The sequence below is a fragment of the Rousettus aegyptiacus genome, unplaced genomic scaffold (genome assembly GCF_014176215.1).
Source record: "Rousettus aegyptiacus isolate mRouAeg1 unplaced genomic scaffold, mRouAeg1.p scaffold_m13_p_1, whole genome shotgun sequence".
Classification (NCBI taxonomy): Eukaryota; Metazoa; Chordata; class Mammalia; order Chiroptera; family Pteropodidae; genus Rousettus; species Rousettus aegyptiacus.
The window spans coordinates 46,690-65,178 of NW_023416284.1; the positions used below are offsets into that span (position 1 = coordinate 46,690).

The 18,489-nt window shown below is 68.5% G+C and overlaps 2 protein-coding genes across 5 annotated transcripts in view; one reads left to right on the plus strand and one right to left on the minus strand.

Annotated features, from left to right (window-relative positions):
- On the plus strand, positions 1 to 18,175 carry SAMD11 (sterile alpha motif domain containing 11). 3 transcript variants are annotated; one of them, XM_016144542.2, is made up of 14 exons: positions 2 to 901; positions 2,038 to 2,129; positions 5,184 to 5,365; positions 6,408 to 6,458; positions 9,794 to 9,915; positions 12,636 to 12,722; positions 12,811 to 12,945; positions 14,645 to 14,807; positions 15,712 to 15,827; positions 16,036 to 16,114; positions 16,194 to 16,708; positions 16,890 to 17,017; positions 17,280 to 17,390; positions 17,476 to 18,175. In XM_016144542.2, exons 1-14 carry the CDS (start codon positions 385 to 387, stop codon positions 17,719 to 17,721), a joined length of 2,544 nt encoding a protein of 847 aa, XP_016000028.1. In that variant the 5' UTR covers positions 2 to 384; the 3' UTR covers positions 17,722 to 18,175. The 3 variants fall into 3 exon arrangements, with proteins under 3 accessions (XP_016000030.1, XP_016000028.1, XP_016000029.1); XM_016144543.2 differs by having other exon boundaries at positions 16,893 to 17,017; XM_016144544.2 differs by lacking the exon at positions 12,636 to 12,722 and having other exon boundaries at positions 1 to 901.
- The window catches only part of NOC2L (NOC2 like nucleolar associated transcriptional repressor), an 11,932-nt gene continuing 11,570 nt past the window's right edge, over positions 18,128 to 18,489 (minus strand). For both annotated transcript variants that reach the window (XM_016144547.2, XM_016144546.2), the window contains exon 19: positions 18,128 to 18,411. In XM_016144547.2, coding sequence (XP_016000033.2) covers positions 18,305 to 18,411 — 107 coding nt within the window. In that variant the 3' untranslated portion in view covers positions 18,128 to 18,304. The remainder of the gene's footprint in view (positions 18,412 to 18,489) is intronic.

Genomic DNA, 18,489 nt, shown 5'->3' on the forward strand with positions numbered 1-18,489 from the left:
GGGCGGGGCGCGGGCCGGAGACTTCACGGCTCCGCTGGGCCCGGCTCGGTCCAGCGGGCGGACCAGCGACCGGGGCGCGGGGCCGCCCCAGGGGCGTGGGGGCAGGTGGCCCGGCGCCCCGTGGAGCCCCAGGCCCGTAGCTGCGGCGCTTGGCACGTCGACCCGGGGTCGATAGCAGCACCATGTCTCGCGCTGCCGAGGCCCCGCCAGCCGGCCGGGCATTGGTCCGAGGGGGCCTGGCGGGCGGCGCCGGGGCGCAATAGTGGGTCGGGCAGGCGCGCGGCCAGGCGCCTCCCGGAGCCCCGTCCTCGAGACCCAACTCCAACCCGGGCCGGAACAAGTTGCGCCGGCGGCGGAGAAACAGGCTGCAGGACCTGGCCTGCCATGCCGGCGGTCAAGAAGGAGCTCCCGGGCCGCGAAGACCTGGCCCTGGCGCTGGCCACCTTCCACCCGACTCTGGCCGCGCTGCCGGTGCCGCCGCTGCCTGGCTACCTGGCGCCACTGCCCGCCGTGGCCGCCCTGCCCCCGGCAGCCTCGCTACCCGCCGCGACAGCCGGCTACGAGGCGCTGTTGGCTCCGCCGCTCCGCGCCCCGCGCGCCTACTTGAGCCTGCACGAGGCCGCCCCCCACCTCCACCTGCCCCGGGATCCTCTGGCCCTCGAGCGCTTCTCAGCCACTGCGACCGCGGCACCGGATTTCCAGCCGCTGCTGGACAACGGCGAGCCGTGCATCGAGGTGGAGTGCGGCGCCAACCGGGCGCTGCTCTACGTGCGCAAACTCTGCCAGGGCAGCAAGGGCCCGTCCATCCGCCACCGCGGCGAGTGGCTCACGCCCAACGAGTTCCAGTTCGTCAGCGGCCGCGAGACGGCCAAGGACTGGAAACGCAGCATCCGCCACAAAGGTGCGCCCGCGGTGGGGGCGCGCGCCGCTCGGGTCCCTCCCCTCTGCTCCCCGAGGACCGCTAGGTCCGGACCCCACTGCTCCTGCCATCTGGGAGACCCCATCGCCGCCCAGGGAGGGCGCAGTGACTCCGGGGCTGCCGCAGGGCCTCTCCGCGCTCCCGGCCCCCACTGCAGCGCAGTCGCCTTGCTGGACCGGGGCAGAGCGCCCTCGGCCTCCGCCGTGCCCCCAGCTCCGGGCGCGGTGTCCTGGCTCCCTGATGCGCGCTAGCCGGCCGCTCCTTCCGCTCCGAAGGTCTTTGCGGGATTCCTGGGCCTTGAGGACCAGGGCAAGTTTATGAGAACTCGGGAGAGCAGGCAGGAGCCCGCCCGGGCAGGACACGCCGCCCCCGCACTCCCGGGTGCGGAGCCGCGGGTTTTGGCGGGAGCAGGGGACACACATGCGGCCGCGGTGCGGGTGCGCGCTGCTGGAGGGAAGGGCAAAGCGTCGGGGTGGCGCTGGCAGGTGGGGGCCGCGGGGGCGCGCGTCGGCGCGGGGGCGCGCACGGAGCAGGAGCGGCGGCGGGGCTGGGAGCTGCTTGGGCTCCTGCAGGAGTCTGGCTCCAAGGCCGCAACCCACGGCGCCCGAGCTGGCACGCGGGGGAAGTGCGGTGAGCGCCAGGTGCGCGGATGGGGGAGTTAGAAAGTTAGGGACCCGGTAGAGCTCCGCTGGGACTTCCGGATCCGCGGGTGCCACCCCCTTCCCGCTGCAGGGTCAGGCGCAGCCCCAGCTCCTGACGGCGCCGCTCACCTGCGCCTGGGGTAGACCTTCCTCGGCCCTGCTCCGGGCTCCGGGCTCCGGCGGACCGGCTCGGAGAGGGTGGGGTGCGGGAGGAGGGGCGCACGGAGGAGGAGGCCCCCGTTCGTCGGGGGAGGGCGCTCGCCCGGATCTCCAGGTTCTGAGCTTGGCAGATCCCCGCGGAGTCCGCGAGGGTGGAGTGGGCCGCAGGGGTGGGTGGCGAGCGCGGAAGTTGGATGGCCGTGGGTGTTCATACGCCTGCCGGGAGGCCTTGCCGCTGACTGCGCCCCGGAAGCGTGCCCGCGTGCGCGGGCCCCAGGTGTGCGCCCGCTCCCTCACCAGTCCTCGGCTCTCCTGCAGGGAAAAGTCTGAAGACGCTTATGTCCAAGGGGATTCTGCAGGTGCACCCTCCGATCTGCGACTGTCCAGGCTGCCGGATATCCTCCCCGGTGGTGAGATGTGGGAGAAGAGTTGGGGTTTGGGGTCTTCCTTCCCCACTGCGTCACTTGCCTGTGCTGAGCAGGCTGCCAAGCCCTAACCTGCACCCTGCCAGCGGGCGGGAGGGGGCCCTGCTTCCCCGGGGAAAGTGAGGAGAACTTGCTTGGGGTGGGGCGTCTGGAGCTTTGGGGCAGCTTCTCCTGAAGTCCTGGGAAGGTCTCCTCCCTGGGGAGTCGTCCACCTGGGGCCTGGGGACTCTGCCCTGACACGAATCTGGGGCAGGGGCCGGGCACCATTTTGTCTGGCCCAGCCTGGTGGAGGGCGCGAGGTTTGTGCTGGGCCTGGCACTCGCGGCCGGACGCATGTCCTGGGCAGTTACAGGTGCCCCTCACTGGGCAGCATCTCTGCAGAGGGGGCCTTGGGTGTCAAGAGAACAGAGGCTGCTGGGAGGCTGGCGTGGGGCCCCACCCCAGTGAAGACCTCTGTCGAGCCCCTGGTGGCGCGGGGGGCAGGAGACAGTGGCGCCCTCCCCCTGAGGCACAGCCTTCCCCAGCACCGGGCTTCCAGGGCGAGCAGAGGGACGGATTCGATTCGAGGCCCTGGGGGGGGGGAGCGGGGTAGAGGCCTGGCTCCCGGCAGGCTGGCGCTGCTATTCTGGGCACCACGCGGCAGCCCCCTCTGGCAGGAAGGGGAAGGAGAGGCAGAGGGAGAGGCAGCCTGAGGGGACCAGGGCTCCGGGCGCCTGCGGCTTGTTTGCTTTGGACGGGTAGTAGGGTGGGGGAGGGGATACCCTGGATTTCTCTTGAGACCCAGGGGTGGGTAGCCTGGGCTGGGCCAGCTGGGAGGCCACAGACACACCTGTGAAGACAGACCAGAGGTCGGACACGCAGTCGGGCAGGGGACGGGGAGGCGGCCGTGTGCCACGGCACAAGTCTGCGTGTGCGCATTGCCACACAGGCGCGCCTGCGCTCGGAGGTCCCAGACGGCGTGCCCAGACTGCCCCGCCACTGCCACCACACCTGCCACCACACCTGCCGGGCAAGAGGCCCACTCTCTCTCCACTTCTGCACCTTCCCGAGCAGCTGGGGCCGGAGAGGGGGCCTCCGGGCCGGCCTGCACTTTCTGTTCGGTGAGGGAGCAGGAGGCTCGAGCGGGGCGTCGGCCCCCCTGCAGGCGTCGCTTGGACAGGGGTTTGGGCAGGGACAGGGACAGCGTCCAGGCCCTGCTCTCCCGGAGGGACGGCTCGGACCTGGGCCTGCCCCATCTAAGCCTGGTCCCTCCCAGGCCTGTCCCCACACCCCTCCCTTAAGAAGGAGCTCCCGGACCCCCTCGTCTCTCCAGCTCCCACTTTTCCCACACGGAGACTGGTTCCCCGCACAGTGACTGGCTCCCCCCCACAGTCAGGGCCACAGGTATGTGCCCACTGCACAGCCACAGCTAGTCCAGGGGCCGAATGTGGGGGTGCGTGTGGTGCAGGTGGCCCGTGCCAGTCCTCGGTGTCTGGGGAGCCGGCGTCTGGCTAGGGGCAGAGGCTCGAGACTACTCTGAGCAGGGACGGCAGCTGAGGTCGTGGGTGCGCGTGGAGGCACTGTGCTCCCTGGCCTTGGTCAGGGCTGCCCGTCCTGGGTCTTCTTCCTGAGCCCCTCCTGCAGGAGCACCCCCAGGAGCCGCCCCAGGCCAGTGTGGCTGGTCCGGTCTCATCGCGAGCGGCAGCTTGGGCCGCAGCCATGTTTCCCTTCTCTTCCCTGTCCTACGGAGGAGAAACAGCCGAGTGTTTCTTTTTCCTCCGAAGTGAGTTTAATTAAAGCAGAAAGGCAGGAGAGGGTCACCGGTGCGCGGGGCCCCACAGGCCGGGGACGGCGGGGCTGCCGCGCTCCTTACTGGCCAGGGCTGGTGGAAACACTGCCCGGGAGGGGCCTGACGGTGGCCGTGCTCTGCCCCGCTGGTGTCCCACAGGGCAAGGCCAGGGTCTCAGGGCCACAGCAGGCCCACACCCCCCCCAGCCCCAGCGCTGCCCCGTCCAGCTCCCCGGGTGTGTGTGAAGGAGACTGAGGTCCCCCAGGGTTCACGAGGGCAGGTGTGGGGGCACGGCAGCTTGGGGCCGGGGCGGGGCTGTGGTGGCTGCACCCGCTGCCTCCCTGCCGCTGCCGTCCAGGGTGACCACCGGCCCAGGGAGGGGCTGGAAGGAGGGATGAGAGAGGAAACCCCAGGGCGCTGGCCGCCTCCCTGAGCCAGGAGCCTGTTACTAAGGAGAACGGGCTTCCTGCCCAGAGGACAGTCAGCGCCTTCTCCTCTTGCCCTGGGGCGTGGAGCCTCAGGACACCGAGCCACTGTGCGCTGGACACGCCCTCCCGCTCCGCTCTCCTGCCTGGGAGCCTCGTGGAGTGCCTCGCACTGTCACTGTGGGCACGGGGACAGGAGAAGGGGACCTGGTGGACAAACTCGGACTCTCCGAGGCTCCCGGGACAAGGGGTCTGGCTGGCCAGGGCTTCTGGCCAGGCGACCTGGATTCTTGGCCTACAGTTTGCAAGGGGGCAGCAGGTTCGGGCCCCAGGCTTGGACTCCGCCGAGCTGGGCTCTGCAGGGCATGGCAGTGGGAAAGGGCCTTGGTCTCGGTTGGTCACAGGGCCCGGGTGGGGGGGATCGGCAGGTGCACACGCGGAAGGAAGTGCAAGGGGCCAGTGACAGGAGTGGGGAGGCTGGGTCTGCCTCGGGGTGACACCCCCGAACACAGGCCGTGGCCGTGGCGGGGGCTGGGCTGGAGCGTGGAGCCCGGCCGGCGCCCACGGCCCAGCCCAGCCCAGCCCAGGGGTCGGGCTGGGGCTCGTCTCCCTGCGGGCGTCGTGGCCTCGAGTCAGCTGTGGCTCCTGCCCGCCCTGGCGCCTGTTCCGGGGGCCACGGGCCCCTCCAGTCTGGGTGGGCACAGCGGAGTGGACCGGCCGGCGACCGTGCCTATCTGTCCTTAGCCAGTGCTTCTGTCACCTGGGCCCTGCCTGGGGGTTGGGCCCGGGGTGCGAGCCGCCCAGGGCCAGACAGGCCTGACCTGGCCCTCCGCTCACCCTGCCCAGAACCGGGGTCGGCTGGCAGACAAGAGGACAGCTGGCCCGCCCCCTGCGCGGGGCCTGAAGAAGGAACTGACCCCCAGCTTCTTGGCCAGCGATGGCGACAGCGATGAGAGCGCCCTGGCCTGTGGGCAGCGGCCTGGCTTGAAGCAAGAGGATGACCCCCACGTCCGTATCATGAAGAGAAGGTACTCGCACCGGGGACCGGGGTGCAGGGGGCTCTTGGATTCCTGCGGGGCCAGGGGCACCCAGACAGGGCAGCTGGAAGCAAGCTCAGGTCTGGGGAAGGGGTTCATTTGCTCTGGGGAGCTGCCACAACAAAGCCTGGACCCCGGGGAGAGCCTAGCCCCCTCCATCTCATTGGACCACAATGAGAGCCCACCTCACCCCCACTTGGGGACCAAGGGCTAAGCCAAGACACTATCGACATCGTTGGAGAGTGTGCCCCCCCCAGGGAGGGGGGGTCGATGTGGTTCCGTGTGGTGAGGTGCTGAGGAGGCGCAGAACTTCTGGGGGTGGGGACTGGAGGGGACGCGAGCCCGGGGCTCAGAGCGAGGCGGTCAGGGCCACCCAGGAAGGGGGCCTGGTCCCATCGCAGCCAGGCAGGGCAGGGAGCAGGGCCGACCCTCCCTGCAAGCGGCCCCCAGACCGTCAGAATTTCTATGCCTTTTGTCTTTTAACGTGTTCCAATTTCTCCTACCCTAAAATAACCCCGGACCCCAAGACCCCGCACCCACATTTGCAAGGCGAAGCCCCCCACAGACCTCCACTGCCGTCCCTCAGCCCGGGGTGCTTTTCAGGGTCGCTGCTGTGGGTGAGGGCGTCCCCGCTGCCTCCCCTGGGCAGTGGTCACTTCCGGGAGGCAAGTGGCAGCAGCCGGGACCCGGGGGCGCGCGCCCAGTGGGCCCGACACCCAGCCTTCGGTGCCAGCGCAGCCGTGGGGCTTGCTCCCTGCCTGGGTCCGCGCCTAGCTGGGGCAGCTCGGGTTCGATGGCATCACTGGCAGGCAGAGCAAGCCGCGGCCCCCACCCCGGCACAGCATGGGGCTCCTCCCCGCCCATCGAGAGGCAGAGCTACCGGCTCCTCGTCCGTCTGGCGAGGCCGGGGCCTGTCCCCAGCGGCAGCCGCCAGCCGCCCCGACTCATACCAGATGGCACTGGAGACAGGTCTGAGCCGGCCTGCGCCCCGGGTCCCGGAGGCCATGCTGACCCTCTGCTCCTTCCCCTGCAGAGTCCACACCCACTGGGACGTGAACATCTCCTTCCGGGAGACGTCCTGCAGGTAGGGCCCGCGCCTCCCTGCACAGCGTGTGGGCGAGACTGAGTCCGGCGGCACCGCCTCCCCTCGGCCTGCCTCTGCATCTCCCCGGGCTCACGCCCCTGCCTCCTCAGTCCTGGTCTGTCTGCCCATCTGTCAACTTGGGTCTGGGCCTTGGCAGCGGACAGGTGTGGGTTCTGTTGCCGAGCGCAGCCTTCCCCCGCGTGGGACTGGCCCCTCGGGCCCATCTGCCCCGAGACGGGCCATGACCTACCCCTCCCACCCTCCCAGAGACCCCCCGGGAGGTGAGGGGCATCTTGCAAGGTGCACAGGAGCTCGAGGAGAGGAGATGTCCCCACAGATGTGGGGAGACGGGAGGGGTGTGGGCGAGGGGGGGGCCCGTCTGGCTCCGCTGGGTGCCGAAGGGCCTCAGGTGTGGGGCCCGTGGGCACTGTCCTCGGGCAGCGGAGCCGCCACGGCCCTGACGGGAGAGGACTGGCCTTGCGTCAGGAAGGCTCGGCAGGTGGGGCTGCTCCCGTCCTCGGATAATATCCGGGGAAGCAGGGTGGGGAGCTAAAAGTGAGGGGAGCCAATGAAGGTGCCGGTGCCAAGGGCGGGGAGGTCGGGGCACGAGGAGCCCAGGCCGCACCTTCTCCTGCTCTCCCGTTGCTGGGGCTGCGTCGCCCTGGCTTCTGGGGAGGCCACGAGAGGGCGCCGCGGGCCTGGGCACCCGGTGCCAGTGGCTTCCCCGGCAGAGCCTGGGGGGCTCGTCGCCCTCCCCCGGCCTGGCTCTGTGCCAGCTGCGGGACTGTCCGTATCGGGGCGCTGGGTCCTGGAGCCGAAGAACGCGGGAAGTGTCTTCAGGCTCACGCCCACCGTATGTCCTGGGCCTGCTGGGCCCGTCGTTCTCATGAGCGTTGTGGACGCTGATGACGTTGTATGCGGGGTGAACGTGTCCGCGACACCCGCGGGGAACCCCGGGGCCGTTCCTCCCGCCCGCGCCCCCTCCTAGCCCTGCCCGCCTCCGCCTCCGAGGTGGGAGTCCGGGCGCAGGCCCTGCGAGGGGCTGGCATGGCTTTCTGGATTTTGCCAGAGAAGAGATCGGAGCGGGCGATGTGTGGCCAAGAGGACCTCCAGCCCGTCCGACCCGGCATCTGGCCGTGGCGGCACGCAGCCCGCCCGCCGCCCGCCGCGACCCTCTCCTCTTGGCTACTTTTGGCCCTGTCCATCTGTCCTCTGTCGCTAGTCTCCTGCCGGGCCCCGTCCATCTGTCCAGTAGTGCCTGTCCGTGTTCACCTGCATCATCGCTCAGTCCACCTGCCTGTCCGTCGTCTGTCCGTTCATCCTCGTCCCTCTGTCTGTGCTTGGGGCTGCACGTCCAGCCCCGTGCATGGGCAGCAGGCGGGAGACATGCACCCTGCCCTCTTGAAGCCCCTGCGCTGGCCAGGAGTTGGGCAAGGACTGGACAGGGAGCCTCGAGGAGCCCGGGGTCCACCCAAGGAGAGTTGGGGCGTCAGGGGTCAGGCCCTGGCATTCCGGACCCTTCTCCCTTCAGCCTCCTGGTGCACCCTCCTCCACTCAGCCTTCCCCCGAGCCTCCAGTCACCCATTCCATGGCTGCGGACGGCCTCTGACCCCGATGGGCCCCTGACCCCGCACACGGGGACCTCGCACTGAGGCGCCAGAGGCAGGCTCACGTGCGTCCAGTCTGCCGAGTGCAGTTTCTTTGTGATTTTTTATGGTATACCCGGAAGAGGTTTGCTAGGGCAGAGCCAAGCTGTCTTGGGCCCGTGGGGTGAACCCTAAGGCAGAGAGTGAGGTGCCCTGACTCCCTGCAGGCATCACCTCCATGGGGTCACAGCACCCCCCACGCCCCAATGACCGGCCAGCGAGTGTAAGAGCTGTGGCCGCCTTGGGTGGGGACAGACCAAGCAGGGTCCCTGTATGGGGCTGGGCTGTGGATTCATAGGCACAAACTATGGGGCCGGCCCTTGTCGCTCGGTCTCAGGAGCGGGTTCACCTGCAGGACCCCCTTCTGGTGTCCCCTTGGGGAAAACTCGGGCACCCCGGGCCCTGCCTCAAGGCCCCTGCCACAGCCTGTGCTGAGACAGCAGTTCTCCCTGACACCTGCCCCTCTCCACGCCGACTGGGATGAGAGATGAGGCGGAGTGGCTGCCCACCCGCCCTCCCCCGGCCCCCTGGGGAGGGGCGGCAGGCGGCGAGCTGGCATCTGGGTCTCCCGGGAGGGTCTAGAGCCTGGCCCGAGCGTGTGATGCTGAAATTGATCTGCTTAGGGGCCAACCCTGGATTAGCCGCCCTAGCACCAGGCCAGGGGGGCCGGGGACTATTTAATGAGGCTTAGGGTCAGTTCCCAGGTCACTCCGCGGAGGCCCCCTCGTCGCAGCCCGTCCCGGAGGCTGCTCTGCTCCAGGTGGGCCGGGGAGCACAGGGCTGGGGAGGGGGACAGCTGGTCCCTGCTGCTCTGGCCTGTGCTGCCTGCCTGTGGCTCCAGGCTGTGGCTGCAGGGTGGCAGGTGACCCTTGCCTGCGCGGACTAAGGGGGATGCTCTCAGAACCCCAAGAGCAAACGGGGGGGGGCCTATTACATAGAGCGGCACAGGGGTTTCCTCACCCCCTCTTCTCTGGGGTTCCGTGGTCCAGAATTGAACTGCGCAGGAGAATCGATGAGGCAGCAACGTAGTTAGATCTGTGGTTTCTCCAGCCGGGGCTCTGGGGAGAGTGAGGCCCCTACGCACACCTGGGGGCCGGCCCGGCCCAGCCCACGCGCGAGCCGGAGTCCGCGCCGCGGGCCCTCGAGCGAGCGTGTGAGTGGCCACGTGTGTGCTACACACGCACCTCCTTGGCTGCTGGACTTTGGTTTGCCCCTTGGTTTGCTTATTTGAAGAAATGAGGGGTCCACGGGCAGCTGTAAGTTTCACTTGAAGCGGCCGGTGCAGTAGTGACATGTGACTTACGTGTGACAGTGTGTCTTCTCTGGGCGCCTGTCCCCAGGGGCAAGTGTACCGCCTTGGTGGGCACCTGGCCACCCTCTGAGCAGGGGGCAGGACACAGCTGCGGGTCACGATGCAGAGACCCTGCCTGAGTGGGACTCCCTGCCCCCTGCCCAGCAGACACTTGGCAGGCCCCGGGTGGGGCCCGAGGCCGTCAGCATGAGACCTTTACAGCCACTAGGACTTGGCACGGGTGTGGGGGGTGCTCGCTCACCCGGCGCCCCAGGCCGCACCCAGAGGTGTGCACGAGGCGTCCCGCACCCCGCCGGCTGCGTCCTGCCCACGCCGCGCCCTGGTGGCCGGGCTGGCGCGCGGCCTCTCAGGGTCTCGCCTCGCCTGTGTTGCTGCAGCCAGGACAGCGGCCTCCCCGCCCTCATATCCAGTCTGCATCGCAGCCACCTCGTTATGCCCGAACCCCAGAGCCGCTGTGAATTCCAGAGGGGCAGCGTGGAGCTCGGCCTGGGGGCCGCAGGTGAGGAGCGGGGTGTGGGAACGGCCGCCGCGCAGCCTGAGGACAGCTGCCCCTGCTCCCCGCGTCTCTGCGCAGCGCCCTGCACGCCGCCACCTCCAGCAGCCTTGGCAGGCGGCCAGGAGGAGGCGGGAGGTGGCGGGCAGCTGTCCCCCGGGGCTCCATGTGATGGTAATTGTGTTAATCCCGGCCAGCCGGGCAGACGGGGGGCGGAGGCGGTGGCTCCACTGTGGCTGTTGCTGGGGTGGGCTCGGAGAGGCTGAGGCCACCACCACCCCCTCCTCATGGCAGGCGAAGGCAGGATGGTCAGGGACGTGTAGGCCTCACAGGCCCAGAAACGCTCACCTGCGCATGACATGCACAGAGCGCCCACGACCCCTTGGAGCACGGGGGCCCAGGAGAGCAGGGGTCCATCACTCGAGAGGAGTGGGACAGGAGGGTGTGGCCCAGGAGCTCCAGGGTCACCTTGGAGGGGCAGCTCCTTGAGGACACAGTTTCTCCCCAAGGACTCGGCCTGAGGCTGAGCTTCAGCTGAAGGGGCAGGAGGCAGAAGGGTGCTGTACTATGAACCTGGGCGGTGGCCGCAGTCCTCAGGAAGGCTGGGCAAGGGGTGGTCCACCACCCTGGGCCCCCTGAGCATCCCATTGGTGCCCCCGGGTCCGCCCATGCCCGGGAAGGCCTCCGTGGGCCAGGGTGGGTGGGGGCTGCTTCTGGAGCTGGTGGGAGGCGTCTGAGCAGGCGGCGGATAAAATCTAATTGCCCCATCGATCGGAGCCCCTGCAAGGATTGAGATGTTCTGAGCCGCCAGGCCCGCGCCTGCTGCTGGCCCCGTGGAGACCGGTGTGCAAAAGCCCCGTGCCCTGCCCCCAGCCAGAGGCTGTGCGCCTGGGGCCGCGGAACGGCCCAGGCGGGGCTGGGCCTTTCTGGCCACAGCCACAGTCAGGGTGTCCTCACCCTCGCTTTATGCTGAGGGGCCCGGCGGGCGTGGGGGCTTTTCCGGGCTCACACTTGCTCTGCAGAAAGTGCCACATGCATGGACTTGGGTCCGGGACCCACTGGTCCCTGTGGGCCCTCGAGTGGGGTCACTTGTCACGTGCCTGTCTTCACTCCCCTCCCCCGGGAGTCACAGGTTTGTTTCCTCAGCCCCGGCCTCGGAACCTCTCCGGACCCTGAGCAGGGGGCTGGGAGCAGTGAGGGGCCCAGAGGGGGTCCGAGCTGGCATCTTGGGACTGTGCGTCTGCTCTGGCTGCCCAGCTTGTCCCCGAGTGAAGGTGGCCCTCATCAAGTACTAGTGTACCCCCAGACCCCGTGGCAGGACCTTACTGCAGCCCCCTCCCATCCCCAGCCATACCTCCTCTAGAAAGAGGAGCCCCTACCCCTAACAGAAAACGGGGAGTCCCCACTGTGGGAAATGGGACAGGCACGTGGAAGTGAGAGCCCCAGGTTCCTGCATCACCCCTAAACCCAGAAGAGCTGCGTGCAGAGACAAGGGGGGGTGGGGGTGGGAGGTGCAGGGGTGGGGCGTGGGAGGGCACGGGGTATGCAGGGGAGGGGCGTGCAAGGTGGGGCATGTCGTGGGGGTTTGGGGAGTGGACCCAGCCCAGACCCGCCTCCAGGTCAGGCACAACTGGGTAGTGGGCCCTCCTGCTTGGTGCCCCGAAGCCCCAGGGCTGTTGGGGGCCAACGTCGACTTCCTTGGGGCCCTTGTGCTGTGGCGCCCCCGTCCTGTCAGGGCCCTGAGGTGGGGACCCAGCAGGGCCTGGGCCTGGGGCTGGGCTGCTGGGCCCGGGCCAGTGGCAGCAAGGGGCCAAGATCGATAAGTTATTAGCACCGTTCTGTCAGCTGTAAAGTGGAGATTGATCGTGGAGCACTTCCCGGTCTGATAAAAATGACAGATTAAGGGAATAAGGAAAAGGTATTAGGCTTCGGAGCTGGCAGGGCGTCTGGGTAGTCCCCTCGCCGAGAGGTCCCACGGTCTTGGGTCACAGAGATGGGTCCCTCACCCCCTCTCCCAGACAACCACGTGAGGGTGGAGATGGGGTGGGAGCCAGGAGGCCACAGCTGGCGGCCGGGGTGCCGGACAAGTGCTGAGCTGCTCAGCAGAGACCCCCAGACCTCTGACTTGGGGCGGGAGGTGACTTGGGCGGGAGGTGGCGTCAGCTGCCAGGGCTGGGAAGGGGTGGGGCCCGTGCGCCCCCAGGACAGCCTTGTGACGGGCAAGGCTGGCTCAGGCCTTTGGGGGCCATGAGGGGTGTGTCAGGGTGCAGGGCCTGGGCATAGTGGGTGTGGCAGGAGTTGGGGAAGCCCTGACATGGGACCCTGCGCCTCGGGCCCCACCTCTGTCCTGGGAGGAGAGTAGCTTCCAGTCAAATCAGAAGCCTCCTCCCGCCCCAGGGTGCTGCCCACACAGACCAGTCTGGCTGCGTGGGGCCGCGGGGGGCCTGTGGGGTCCTGACTTGCTGCGTGAGGCTGTGACCACAAATCTGCCATGCACCTGCAAAAACACTCACCCCGGAGCCATGGGCAGGACTGTCCATCCTGCCCTGTCCTTGGGCTCGCTGTCCTCTGGCTGAGGGGTGGGACCCCAGCTGCAGGGCCAGGAAGCACCCCCCCTCAGCAGTGGCGGGTGTGGCTCCAGGCCGGGATGGGGCTGCCCTGGTCCCTCCAGCCTCCATTCCCACCAAGCCCTGAGGTGTGGGCTGGGGCTGTCTCCCCTCCCCCAGGTGACCTGGGCAAGAGGCTGGGCCGCTCCGCCCACATCAGCAGTGACTGCCCTTTGGAGAAGAAGGCCCGAAGCAAGTCTCCCCAAGGTGGGAGTCCTAGCCCAGGCACGGGGGGCCCGGTCACTGCAGGAGAGGGTATAACGGCGACCCCTCACCCAGTGCTCCCCCAACGCAGAGACTCTGCTGCTGCCGGAACCAGCGCCCAGCATGGCCCCCGAGGACCACTACCGCCGGCTGGTGGCGGCGCTGAGTGAGGCCAGCACCTTGGAGGACCCGCAGCGTCTCTACCACCTGGGCCTCCCCAGCCATGGTGTGTGCTCCTCACCAGGTGTCCACCAACACCCCTCTCCCCGTCCCTGGAGGTCCCAACGCACCCCGGAAGTAAACCCCGGGGTCTCTCGCTGAGACTGGATGCAGCTCCCTCGGCCTCAGCCCCCACAGCGAGGCATGGCTCCCCTCTTCCCTGGGAGGTCTCGGGGGTCCCCTACCTGCGTGTCCCCTGCAGCCCCATCATCTCACGCGGGGCAGGGCTGCCGCCCCCCACTCCCACCTGCAGGCTCTGTCTCTTCACAGAAGAGGAAACCGAGTCTCGGGGGAGCCCAATGTGCCCGGGAGATGGGGGCTGAGGCTCCCGAGGATGCTGGGCTGTGTGCTGCCACCCTTCCTACTCTGGGGTCAGGGCGCCAGTGAGACTGCCCAGCCCAGCTTCCAGGGAGCCCCTGGGTCTGTGGGCGGGGGGCTGGGAGGAGGGGAGCACCGCTGGTGGACTTCCAGGAGGCAGAACGTGCAGCAGCTGGAGTTCGGGGACCGGCACCTGGCTGGTGCTCAGAGGAACCCCAGCTGGGGGTGCTGTCCCGCCACGGCGCCCCCCCACCCTGCGCGCCCCCCTTCCATGGACACTTGGAAATCCAACCCACCACTGCAGGGGCACACTCCAGCTCCCCAGCTGCAGCCTGACCTCCAACACCCCAGCCCACGGTTTGGGGCAGGCGCGGGCCGAGCTTTTCTGGCTGGAGGTGGGTGAGGGGTGCCGAGAAAGGGGCAGGATTTCCTCTCCTTATACAAGGCACTGTCCCCCAGGGCAGCCAGGCACTGAGAGCCTGAATAATTCACCAAATGTTAATAATTTAAAAATCTTCCTTTTTAATTGCTTTCCCTGCCCTGCCTGGGGCCGGCTCTGCCGGGCTGCGCGGGGGAGGGGGCGCCGGCCGCCGGGGAGCAGCGCCGCGAGCTGGGCTGTCAATCAGGGCCGCGCGCCGCCGCCCCCGCTGCGGAGCCGACTGTAAATAACCGAGGCCGCCGGGCGCGAGCGGGGGCGCGGGGGCCCTGCCGGGATCGATGCGGGCGGCCGCGCCGGCCGGGCTCTGCGGGCTGGCACCCGGCCCGGGCGGGACCCGCCTCCGCTTTTCGGGTAATTAATTTATAAACAGGCGGCGGAGCCTGCGCGAGTGGGGGGAGTGGGACTCGAGGCCCGTCCCTGAGCAGGATGAAGGGTTCCGGTGCGTCAGCCTCACGGAGTGTGCACCGCGCGCTACGTGGGAGGGTGTTACCCCGGCAGCCTTAGGGTTCGAGAACTGCGCCAGCTCCTGGACTCTGGTCACACTGCTGTCCAGGGGCAGACCCCCCCCCCCGCCCCCCACCGGCTCTGGCCCGCGCAGCTGCCAGGAGTCCACAGCCTCCCTGGCCTGCGGGTCCTCCCTGCCTCCAAGCTGCCTCCCCATAGCCTTCCCCAGTGCTTACCTGGCCCCTCCCCAAACATGTTGGTGCCCCCCACCCCATCAGCATCCCCAGCTCGTGGCGCGCGAGGATCTGTCTCCCCTGCCCGGTGTCTTCTGCTCATCTTTCTGTTCTGTCAACCAGCCAGCAGAGTGGCGAGGATGTGCCCACCAGCTCCTGGGCACCTCGGTGTCCTTGGACAGCATCCTGTGCTCAACAGGGTGGCGGGAGTGAGAGCCCAGGGCAGCCGGGCCTCTGGGTCACTCACTGCTGCTGCCCACAACTCCCCCCAGATCTCCTGAGGGTCCGGCAGGAGGCGGCAGCAGCTGCTGTGAGGAGCCCCGGGGGCCTGGACGTCCACCTGGCCCCGGCCACAGCAGGTCAGCGTCGGAAGCAGGGCCTGGCCCAGCACCGAGAGGGCACCACTCTGGCTGGTGCGCCATCCTTCTCCGAGAGGTACTGGGGTGCTGGTATTTGCAAGGGCCCCTGTTTTCTATGCTTGTTTCTGGGGTACAAAGCTGGGCTGAGCAGACTTTGCAAGTCAGGTCCACAGCCTGCACCGCTACACCTTGCCAGCCACCTTCACCCGCGCACACTGCCCTCCGCCACGGCAGCCAACCCGCGGCGGGGGTGCTGGTGTGCTGCCCCCCTCCCCCCCCCCTCATGGCCTGCGGTGCAGAAGGGACCTGATGCCTGCCAGCAGTGAAGAGGCTCCGGAGAGGACTCCCAGGGCAGAATGTGTGTGTGTATGGGGGGGGGGGGTGACCACCCCACGAGAAGGGTGTTAAGATTAGTTCCGTTTTCATTGAGGGACTGGGGGGCCCGCTGAGGCCAGGTCCCCGAGACAGCTGAGAGCTCTGTTTCCTGCCCGCCCTGCACCCCCCCCCCCCGCAGGTAGGCGAGGGTGCCGGATGCAGACGGGAGTCCGTGAAGAGGGTGGTGTAGACGGGGCAGAAAGGGGAGCAGGGAGAGGTACGGGAACCCCGAGCTGGAGACAGGCTGGGGGCGGGAGGGGGCACAGTGCCTCCGCCGAGCCTGCCGCCTGCCGCCGGCGACGCCGCGGCCCGGCCCCATGGCGCGTCTGCAGCCGCCTCCCGGGTCGCAGCTAATTGCGCGCCGCCCCCGCGCGCCCTGCAGTAATTACCGCTGCAACCGCCGCCGCCCGCCGGGTCAGCGCCTCCTCGCCGCCGCCGAGATTAATTGGCGCCGCTGGCGGGGGCGGGGGCGGCGGCGGCGCGCGACCCGAGGCTGAAACGAGCGACAGGCAAATCGACCGCCCGCGGGGTCGCCGGTTAGGAGGGGGTGCGCGGCACTTCCGAGAATGGAGGGAGCGGCGCGCTCACCGCCCTGCTGTCCGCAGGGAGCTGTCACAGCCGCCCCCCTTGCTGTCGCCTCAGAATGCCCCGCACATCGCCCTGGGCCCCCACCTCAGGCCTCCCTTTTTGGGGGTGCCCTCGGCTCTGTGCCAGACCCCAGGTGAGGAGTGAGCGGATGTCCAAGCCCTTTGTGTCCTCGGGGACCCGTGCGTGCAGGCCACCTGGGTTCACCTGTTGATCTGTGTCCCCAGTGGTCCCATGGGACCCACCCTTGCCTTGTTGAAACCAAGGGCAGACGGGAGAGGGGTACTTGGGTGGCCCTGGACTGCCCCGCCACCTGGCTTCGTGGTCTGTCCCCCTGCCGCCAGGCTATGGCTTCCTGCCCCCAGTCCAAGCTGAGATGCTGGCCCGACAGCAGGAGCTCCTGCGGAAGCAGAACCTGGCCCGGTAGGTGACACAGGACCAGCGGGGAGGAGGGTGGCACTGCCGAGCCAGCTGACCGCCACACCCGCTCCCCCTGGTCCAGGCTGGAGATGTCGGCAGAGCTGCTGCGTCAAAAGGAGCTGGACAGTACACACCGGCCACAGCCGCTGGTGCCCGAAGCCGCCCTGCGCCCACCCGAAGCCGTGGAGGACCTGCCCCGGCGGGGGGCCATGCTGGTGCTGAGACACAGCTCCACGCCGCTGCTGGCCCTGCCCCCGCAGGGCCCCCCGGGCCCCGGCCCCCCCACCCCGCCCCGGGAGCCTGCCCGCAGAGTTCCTCGGAAGGGGGGCTCCAGCCCGGCCTCCACCCGGCCCAGTGAGCCCAAGGAGGCCACAGGGACTGGGCTCTGGGCACACGATGGCTCTGAGGAAGAGCCCCCCAAGGACTCAGACGGAGAGGACCCTGAGATGGTGGCTGTTGGGGGTCTGGGCCCCACCCCAGGCCAAACCCCGGCTGGAGGGGCCAGCTCCGAGGGGAAGGCGCTTCTCTCAGGGTCTGCGCTGCCCCCCCCACTGCCCCTGGGCCTACCCTACGCCTTCAGCCCCTACTTCCACACAGGTGGGCACCCAGACGCACTCGGTCCCTCTGCTCCCTCCGTGGGGGAGGAGGGGAGACCCACTGTCCCTCGAGTGTCCACGAAGGAAAACCCTTCTGTCCCACATATCCTCTCTGAGCAGTCAGGGCAGGGGCGGGCAGACAGGGCTGGGGCCTAGGAAAGAGCGTAGTAACCTCTCCCCAGCAGGTGCCGTGGGGGGACTCTTCGCTGATGGGGAGGAGGCCACCGCCTCTGAAGACGTCAGCAAGTGGACAGTGGACGACGTCTGCAGCTTTGTGGGGGGCCTGTCTGGCTGCGGGGAGTATGCACCGGTGAGGCGGGGCGCCGGCCTGAGACGGGTGCCGAGCTCCCCAACCCCCAGTGCCTGTCCTCAACCCCGACTGGCCCTCAAACCGGTGGGGCACACAGGGCGTGCTCCCCACTCCTCGGCCCTGTCTGTGCCTCCGCCTTCAATACTGGCTGGTGCCCAGCGCCCCAGGACTTGGCTCTTGCTGGGCTGGAGAATCTGAGTGGGGTGGGTGGGTGGGTGGGCCCTGCTCCCAGCATTCAGCCGTGACGAGCCCTGCCCCGCAGGTTTTCAGGGAACAGGGGATAGATGGGGAGACCTTGCCCCTGCTGACAGAAGAGCACCTCCTGACCACCATGGGCCTGAAGCTGGGGCCTGCTCTCAAGATCCGGGCCCAGGTAAGTGCCTGGGCAGAGATCCCCAGACGGGCAACACCCAGACTCCTCGTGGGCACAGGCCCCCACCCACGCCATTTCTCCACAGGTGGCCAAGCGCCTGGGCCGAGTCTTCTACATGGCTAGTGTCCCTGTGGCTTTGCCACTGCAGCCACCGACACTGCGGGCCCCTGAAAGGGAACTCCCCTCAGGGGAGCAGCCCCTGTCCCCAGCAACGGCTCCCTCCCCCTATGGCCCAGTGCATCCCACTGCTGGCAGAGCTTCACCCAAGCATGAGAATGGTACCATGGCCCTGCTCCCAGGGCCTGCAGACCCCCCCCAGACGCTGTGCTGAGCTGGGGAGTGAACTGCTCTGACCCCCAGCCCTCGGTGCAAAGGCCCCTCCCCCACAGCTTGTTCTCCTTCTGGTCTCGGATGCAAAGTTTTTAAAAGGAACACACAAGACTTAAGAAGGACGTGCCTCCAAAGACCTTCTGGAGGTGGCCATGGGGCCCAGTGCTGCCAGCCTGGGGGCTCGAACCCGAGCAGACAAACCAAAGACATGAGGCCACGCGGGCCCTGGCCATGCGCCCTGGCTCCTTCTGGAACTGGGACCGCTGCGAGGCTCTCAGCACCCCGTCCAGCGAGGGGTCGGCCTCCGTGACGGGGACCTGCCACCCTGGGGAACAGCGATGGGGAGGCTCCATGGTGCCAGTTTCAGTCCCCAAGGCCTCCACTCCATGGATCGACACAGCGCTTGGTAATTTCTGGTCATTTATGTTGTAAAAATAAAAGCCCTGTCCACCACCTGTCCTCCCCCCGCGTGGGTGCCGACCGCGGGGGCTCTGGGCTCAGTGCTGGCCAGGGAGCTGCAGGCCTGTGGCCAACGGCCGGCAGGATGGGGACACAGCGGGCCGCCCTGCAGGCCGGGGGCAGGCTCAGTCCTCCTCAGAGAGCTGTAGATCTTGCAGCTCGTCCTCCGGCCCCTGTGCCAGCTGCCATAGCTCCAGGGGGGCCAGCCCCACGTCTGTGTCCAGGCTCCCGTCTGCAAGCAGAGACGGAGGCTGCACAAATCACGCTTTATCTGGAAGAAGCCAGCTTCGGGGGTTCCTCATCACTAATT

Coding starts and splice junctions, on each gene's coding strand:
- SAMD11 (XM_016144542.2), top strand. CDS start 385: ATGCCGGCGGTCAAGAAGGAGCTCCCGGGCCGCGAAGACCTGGCCCTG. Junction 902..2,037: donor ACGCAGCATCCGCCACAAAG/GTGCGCCCGCGG, acceptor GCTCTCCTGCAG/GGAAAAGTCTGAAGACGCTT. Junction 5,366..6,407: donor GTCCGTATCATGAAGAGAAG/GTACTCGCACCG, acceptor CTTCCCCTGCAG/AGTCCACACCCACTGGGACG.